The sequence below is a fragment of the Mandrillus leucophaeus genome, unplaced genomic scaffold, assembly GCF_000951045.1.
Source record: "Mandrillus leucophaeus isolate KB7577 unplaced genomic scaffold, Mleu.le_1.0 Scaffold313, whole genome shotgun sequence".
Taxonomy (NCBI): Eukaryota; Metazoa; Chordata; class Mammalia; order Primates; family Cercopithecidae; genus Mandrillus; species Mandrillus leucophaeus.
Genome location: NW_012103288.1, coordinates 444,264 through 452,318, shown reverse-complemented (window position 1 = coordinate 452,318; position 8,055 = coordinate 444,264). Strand labels below are relative to the sequence as shown.

General features: G+C 47.5%; 1 protein-coding gene across 1 annotated transcript in view; it reads right to left on the bottom strand.

Annotated features, from left to right (window-relative positions):
• Positions 1-3,821: 3,821 nt before the first annotated feature.
• RHEBL1 (Ras homolog enriched in brain like 1) overlaps positions 3,822-8,055 on the bottom strand; it is a 7,663-nt gene continuing 3,429 nt past the window's right edge. Inside the window, exons 3-8 of the mRNA XM_011987604.1 lie at positions 6,095-6,162; positions 5,747-5,829; positions 5,604-5,660; positions 5,371-5,418; positions 4,494-4,575; positions 3,822-4,339 (exon numbers count right to left, since the gene is read on the bottom strand). Coding sequence (XP_011842994.1) covers positions 4,250-4,339; positions 4,494-4,575; positions 5,371-5,418; positions 5,604-5,660; positions 5,747-5,829; positions 6,095-6,162 — 428 coding nt within the window. The 3' untranslated portion in view covers positions 3,822-4,249. The remainder of the gene's footprint in view (positions 4,340-4,493; positions 4,576-5,370; positions 5,419-5,603; positions 5,661-5,746; positions 5,830-6,094; positions 6,163-8,055) is intronic.

Genomic DNA, 8,055 nt, shown 5'->3' with positions numbered 1-8,055 from the left:
CTCTCGGAGGAAAGGCTGTGACTCTGCAGTTCTACGCACACGCTGCGGGATCCTTCCGCTCCTGGTTAACCCCAACCGCGCCGGGCCGGCAGCCGGGCAGACACGTGGGAACGAAGCCCACCTCCTGTCTGCCGCGGCCCTGGAGCCTCTTCATTTACCGCCCAGGCCGCGAAACTAGGACTCCGGCTGCTTTTTAATTCCATACCCTTGCAGTCATTGGTCCCTGAAACTCCAACTGCCCCCTCGCTTTGGCCAGGGGCAGTCTTTCCCGGGAGGGGGATGGAAGAAGAGCCAGGAGATTGGCCGCTGCTTAGCATCCTGGGAACTGGAGTCCGCAAATGGAGAAAGTGAGGTACGGCGCCTGGCGCTGCAGAGGGTGGGTTCTTGCCACGTTTAGGGACCCGAAGAAAACTGGACTAGTCCCTAGTCGTTCCTCCTGGCTCCCAGTCCCCCGTGTGAGGAAGGACTGTCGGTGCCCACACAGTCACTACACACACCTCCCCATCGAAACAAATGTAGAGCCTCCCTTCCTTTTCAGGGTGCTCCCATTCCCACCTCCAGTCCTTTCAGATATTCAATACCCCTGTCCCTTTTTTAGTAAACTGAAGTAGCCTCGCTGCTACCTGGCCGGAGTACTGTTCTAGACAAGATCGCAAAACATACTCTTTGCAGGCACCACCCCCCCACCATAAGTCTGGATGAGAAAGGATTGGAATGCCTCTTCTGCATCAACTGCACATATGGGGTGGACAAAAGGAGACAAATTAACTATGTCCAGATACTTTCTATATTCTTAGTTATTCCTCACCTTCATTATGAGTTACATGGAATTATCTCCATATGACAGATGAAGATTAAGGCTACAATAGGTAAGATTGCCCACAGAAATACATCTAGTCAGAAGTTGAGCCATTATTCAAACCAAAGGCCACGTTTTTCCTAGGATTACAAGTAATACTACAGTTTTTTAAAGGAAGATGTGGAGAAAGAGGCAGGCCGATTCGATCCAATGCCAGCTTTGTGGGGAAAGGGTTTACGGTGCTATCCAACAGAATTTTTTTTTTTCTTGAGACCGAGTCTTGCACTGTCGTCCGGGTTGGAGTGCAATGGTGCAATCTCGGCTCACTGCAACCTCTGCCTCCCGGGTTCAGGCGATTCTCCTGCCTCAGCCTCCCTAGTAGCTGAGATTACAGGCGCACACCACCAGACCCGGCTACTTTTTTGTATTTTTAGTAGAGACAGGGTTTCACTATGTTGGCCAGCCTGGTCTTGAACTCGTGATCCGCTCGCCCTGGTCTCCCAAAGTGCTGGGATTACAGGCATGAGCCACCGCGCCCGGCCCCAACAGAACTTTTCTACAGTGAGAGAAATGGATTAAATCTACACTATCTAATATGGTAGCCATTAACCACATGAGCTCTCGAGCACTTCGAAATGCAGGTGGTACAAGTAAGGAACTTTTTATTTTAATGAAATTAAATAGCCACATGTGACTTGATGCTTTTATATTCGACAGTGCAGGAGACCTTAATCCCTACTGGTCAGAGTCATAGGAGGGATCAGGACTAGATTTGTCCTACTCCAGCCACACATTGGCATCATGCTTTCTGCACTGACCATTCACACATATTTAAGCAAAAAAGCTCCAGCAGTGATCGCACACCTCTTTTGGTTACAATAGAATAAGTTAACCAAGAAACAAGTTGGAAAATGGAAGACCCCTCCCAGGTTTGCACCCAGAGGCAGGGAGAGGCAGACCCTCACCAGAAAAACCCAGTAATAACACAGATAGCCACCCACTATTTCGGGGTTTTTTTTTTTTTTTCTTTTTTTTGAGACAGAGTTTCGCTCTTGTCTCCCACGCTGGAGTGAAATGGCGTGATCTTAGCTCACTGCAACCTCCGCCTCCCAGGTTCAAGCGATTATCCTGCCTCAGCCTCCCTAGTAACTGGGATTACAGGAGCCCACCATCACACCCAGCTAATTTATTTTTAGTAGAGATGGGGTTTCACCACGTTGGCCAGGCTGGTCTCAAACTCCTGACTTCAGGTTATCCATCCACCTTGGTCTCCCAAAGTGCTGGGATTACAGGCGCGCCCGGCTGCCACCCACTATTTCTTAAGGACTTATTATGTGTGAAGAACTGTAGTAAGCTTTGCATTTATTACCTCATTTAATTTTCACCTCAACTCTATGAAGCACACTTAGCCACTCTTCATAAATGAGAAATGGAGGCGCTGAGAGGTTAAGTGACTGCCCAAGGCCACACAGCTAAGTGGAGGAGCTATTAACCGCTATCACTACTGTCCCCACGCCTTGAGATTATTGATAAACTAGAAAACTTCACATGTTTCTAAGTCTACCCCAGACCTCGTGAAAATGGCAGCAGGAAAGTAAGCCCCTGTAATGAGTATCCCAGGTCAGATGTGCAAAAGGACTTAATTTTAGTATAAGGAGAGAGGTTAGGGACCTCCCAGAACCTCCTAAGCCAGTGAGATTGTTGTTTGGAGTATGTTTCTTCTAGCAGCCCTTACTTCTTTTTAGATTCTGGATCAGAAAAGCAAAAGCAGCTGTCAGGACTTTTGAAAATCAGCATGACAAGCCATATCCCCACTGTAAGCCTGGAGCCAGGCACTGACAAAGTCACAGCTAAAAATCACATCTAGGTTCTGTCAATCCTTCCCAAGTAAGTACATTGACAGGTACCTCGGGCTCCCCCAGTTGTCAGAAGAGGTCTGTACCTTCCCTGTGAAGATCTACCATTAAAGTAACCCTTACACGTCCTTGGAGGAGGTATTAGACTAGTTAGGCAATCATGCTGGTGGCAGGGTGGGGATCAAGAAAAGCGGAGGCAAACAGGACCAAACTTTCCTAGCTGAAATATCAATCCTACTGAGGTGGTAGGTCCATAAAAGCAGAACCAATAGCCTTTGACACCTGAAAAAAGTAGACCACCAAAGGTGTGAAAAGTACAAAAAGATTAAAGGTATGAAACGAGCAAAGGACAGCCATTTTAATGAAAGACACTGGGGACATGGAGGGCCGGGGGGACTGATAGGCACCAGATGCATTATTTCTTACTTTACTCAACACTCTTGGGAAGTCAAAGTCTTCACAACACTTTAGTCTCTCTGCCTCTACACTTCTCTCAATTCTTACATCATTAGGAATGAGGGGCTTCCTTCTCCCGAAACCCTGTATGCTTTGAGTCCAAGCAAATGCTGAGGCCCCAGGAAGACAGCTAGGTCAGCATGTTGCATCTGGCCACTAGAGGGTGGTGTTTCTGTAATTAAGGGGATCTTGAAAGGCTACAAAACTTGGACGGGAGTGGCAGCCAACTGGACTCAGTATATGAGGAACCCAGCAGAATAGAAAGGTAGGAAAGGCAAGTTAGGATAATGGTCGTTAATAAGTGAGGAATAAGGAATAGGAACAAGGTAGGAGGAAAGATTTCCCACCAAAGACCACAGCCATGACTCCTTGGAAAAAGAGATACTGGCTCTGAGCTCTCCCTAGATACACAGATGTCAACAATAAGGCCGGGAGTAGTGGTTCACGCCTATAATCCCAGCACTTTGGGAGGCTGAGGCGGACGGATCACTTAAGGTCAGGAGTTCGAGACCATCCTGGCCAACATGGTGAAACCCCATCTCTACTAAAAATAGCCAGGCGTGGTGGCGGGTGCCTGTGGGAGACTGAGGCAGGAGAACTGCTTGAACCTGGCAGGCGGAGGTTGCAGCAAGCTGAGATCGCAGCACTGTACCGCTCCAGCCTGGGCAACAGAGTGAAACTCCGTCTCACACACACACAGGAAAAATAAGTCAACAACAAAAGATTTCTCAGTTTATTTGCATATATACATTGTCACCCCAGGGAGCCAGCTCTATTTCAGAAGTCCCTGGCTCCCCTTACCCAGCCAACACCCAAAACTCACCCAAGAGGATGGGTCCTGGATAAATAATGCCCAGGACTCATATCCTGACCCCACAGGTTATAACAGAATTCATCTAGCAAAAACAGAGGGCTAGAGGCCAGTGTCCATGAGAGGTCCTTGCCCCTTTGTAAACATTGACATCCAGGCCACTAGAGCCTGGGGAAAGTGTGCAAACATGAGGATGCCACACTGTGTGTCCAGGGGTCAGGAACACAGCTGGCAACCATACCCGTGAAGTCCTGAGGGTCTGACCCCCCACTGGAACATGGCAAGTGCCAGAGGCAGAAACAAGGCAGTTACACCACACCCAAGGGCTCACATGAGATGGCAGCGACGCTCTTGCCCATAGGAATTCTCCACACGGGCAATCTCCTGGATGACTTTGGTGAAGATGCCTTGAGTCAGCTATAAGGGGAGAGGATTCAGGGCAAAAGTCAGTTCAGTGCCAATACCACCCAGCTCTGGGGTGAAAGCTCCATTCCTGCAACATTCCCACCAAGCAGTACAATAAGGAAAACACGGCTACCACCACCACCCTTCTAGTCTTCGGGCTGAGCACCTGATTCTCTCGAGCAGATGACTCCATAAATGTCGCACCCCAGGACTCTGCCAGCTTCTTCCCTTCAACTGCCTGTACCTCTCTGGAAGCAAATTTGGGACATAAAGATGGAGGATAGAAATGTTGGTAAGTGCTCTGAAAAATCTTCAGAATCAAGGTTTCCTGGCCAGGCTTAGTGGCTCATGCCTGTAATGCAGCACTTTGGGAGGCCGAGGTGGTGGATCACTTGAGCTCAGGAGTTCAAGACCAGCCTTGGCAACACAGTGAAATACCATCTCTATTAAAAAGAAAATGGGCTGTGCGCGGTGGCTCATGCCTGTAATCCCAACACTTTGGGAGGCCTAGGCGGGTGGATCACAAGGTCAGGAGATCAAGACCATCCTGGCTAACATAGTGAAACCCCGTCTCTACTAAAAATACAAAAAATTAGCCGGGCGTGGTGGCATGCGCCTGTAGTCCCAGCTACTCGGGAAGCTGAGGCAGGAGAATCGCTTGAACCCAGGTGGCAGAGGTTGCAGTGAGCCGAGATCACGCCACTGCACTCTAGTCTGGGCAACAGAACAAGACTTCATCTCAAAAAAAAAGAAGGAAGAAAAAGACTTCCTCTGACCCACGCCATTTCCCCAAGTTTTGGGAGGAGGGCTGTGGAAGGAGAAAATATAGGTAAACAAAGGAACAATGGGTGAATCTAGGACTGAGGCTTGAAATATGAAATCGTGGCTTTTAAGATAGAAGTATTATCTTCCTTAAGCTTCAGGTTAGAGACAAAGAGAGGTGAAATGACTTGTTTGAGTCAGTGGCAGAGCCAGGATGAGAGCCTGACTGATTCCCAGTCCATTTCACTTCCTTTTCCTCTAAGTAGCAGAGATTTACATACCTCTCTGGAGAGAGATCTGCCTTGTTCCCAACTAGAACCACTGGCACCCTGTGAGGAAACAGCAGTTATTTCAGAATCCTCTCATTCCCCAACTCCTTATATCAAGGCTGGACGACTCCTTATCAGACCAGGCAGGATCTATATCCGAGCCTCTCTAACTTGACAATTCTCCCCTCTGCTCTCTCCTACTCCCTCATGCCCACACTATGTCCCTATCCCCCAAGGCCACTTACCGGGTTTTCCCATGGCCTTCGTGTAGCTTTTGGTACAGACTCTCAATGACTTGGAAGCTTTAAACACAAGAATTGGAGCTATAACTTTATGAGACAGTCCTCAGGTCTTCCCAAGTCCCACACTCACAACCTTGGTCACTTACCTATGTAGAGAGGTGACAGAATACACAAGCACATAACCATGGACTCCAATGATGAATGAATAGGGCAGAATGCTGTACTCATCCTGTCAAGAAATGGAAACATCAGTACCTAGATCCAAACCACTCAGATGGCAAAGGTTGGTGGGACAACATCCAGGTGACCCTCCCTGGGGCACGCCCTACTATAGTCACTTCAACAAGTATTTATGGAGCAGCTCCAATGAGCCCTGCATACTCTTAACAGGTAAAATGCTTTTAATACTACTTTACAGATGAGCCACAAAGACTACCAGACTTCATCTCTGAGGGCTGAACTGCCACTTTTGGATACCATACCCCAACTGGTACCTGCCCTGCTGTGTCCACCAGGTGTAGGTGAAACTCATCTTTGCCAAGAGTCACTATCTTGCTGTAAGCTGAAAAGAAAAGAAAACTTGACTGTGAGGTGCCTTATAGGGCCAGCAATGTATGTCCCCTGACTTTTTTTTTTTTTTTTGAGACAGAGTCTCACCTATTGCCCAAGCTGGAGTGCAGTGGCTCGATCTCGGCTCACTGCAACCTCTGCCACCTGGGTTCAAGCGATTCTCCTGCCTCAGCCTCCCGAGTAGCTGGGATTATAGGCGCCTGCCACTGCACCCGGATAATTATATATATATATTTTTTTTTTTGAGATGAAGTCTTGCTATGTTGCCCAGGCTGTAGAGCAGTGGCTATTCACAGGTGCACTCTTAGCACCCTATAGCCTGGAAGTCCTGGGCTCAAGCGATCCTCTCACCTCAACCTCCCAAGTAGCTGGAACTATAGGTATGCACCTCTGCACCTGGCTGTCTTACCTTCTTTTTTTTTTTTTTTTTTTTTGGCAGCTTTTTTAAAAAGTAGATTGTTGGTTGGGCTCAGTGGCTGACACCTGTAATCCCAGCACTTTGGGAGGCCAAGGTGGGCGGATCACTTAAGACCAAGAGTTCGAGACCAGCCTGGCCAACATGGTTAAACCCTGTCTCTACTAAAAATACAAAACATTAGCTGGGCATGGTGGTGCATGCCTGTAGTCCCAGCTACTCAGGAGGCTGAAGCATGAGAATTGCTTGAACCCAGGAGGTGGAGGTTGCAGTGAGCTGAGATTGCGGCACTGCACTCCAGCCTGGGTGACAGAGTGAGACCCTGTCTCAAAAATAAAAGAAAAATAATTACTTTTGTTTTATTGATGAATAATAGATGCACCAAGTTTCAGGGTACATGTGATAATACATTCATATAATTTGTAAGTATATCTGCAATATTCATCACCTTAAATATTTGTGTTTTCTTTATGCTAGAACCATTTGAATTCTTCTCTTATAGCTATTTTGAAATGTAAAATAGCTTATTGTAAGCTATAGTCACCCTACTGATCTACTAAGTCTTACTTCTTCTATCAAACTATATATCTGTACCTATTGATCAATTTATCTTCATCCCTCCCACTCCCTTCCCCCTGCTTACATTCTTTTTATTCTCTTTTTTTTTTTTTTTGAGACGTTGTTTCGCTCTTGTTGCCCAGGCTAGAGCACAGTGGCGCCATCTCAGCTCACTGCAACCTCCACCTCCTGGGTTCAAGCAATTCTCCTGCCTCAGCCACCCGAGTGGATGGGACTACAGATATCCATCACCATGTCCAGCTAATTGTTTGTATTTTTAGTAGATACAGGGTTTCACCAGTTGGCCAGGCTGGTTTCGAACTCTTGATCTCAGGTGATCCACCTGCCTTGGCCTCCAATGAGCTGGGATTACAGGCATGAGCCATGGTGCCTGGCCTTTTTTTTTTTTTTTTTTTTGAGACAGTCTCATCCTGACACTGAGGCTGGTGTGCAGTGTCACAATCTTTGCTCACTGCAACATTTGCCTGCTGCGTTCAAGCGATTCTCCTACCTCAGCCTCCTTAGTAGCTCGGATTACAGGTGTGTGCCACCATGCTCAGCTAATTTTGGTATTTTTAGTAGCGATGAGGTTTCACCATGTTGGCCAGGCTGGTCTCAAAATCCTGACCTCAATCGATCCGCCCGCCTCAGCTTCCCAAAGTGCTGGGATTACAGGCGTGAGCCACTGCGCCTGGCCTCCCCTTACATTCTTAACCTTGGGGTTGACACAGATAGATCAGCTCCAGGGAGTTATCCAGGTAACTGGAAAGACACACTAAGGTTCTTAATGTCTACATCTAAACTATCCCAGACTCAGTATCCTGCAAAATCCATACTCTAGCCATCCATCGAACAGGATTGCTGAAGAAGAAATTAGATGTAATGTGTAAATAAGTCAGCCCCTTGGCACCA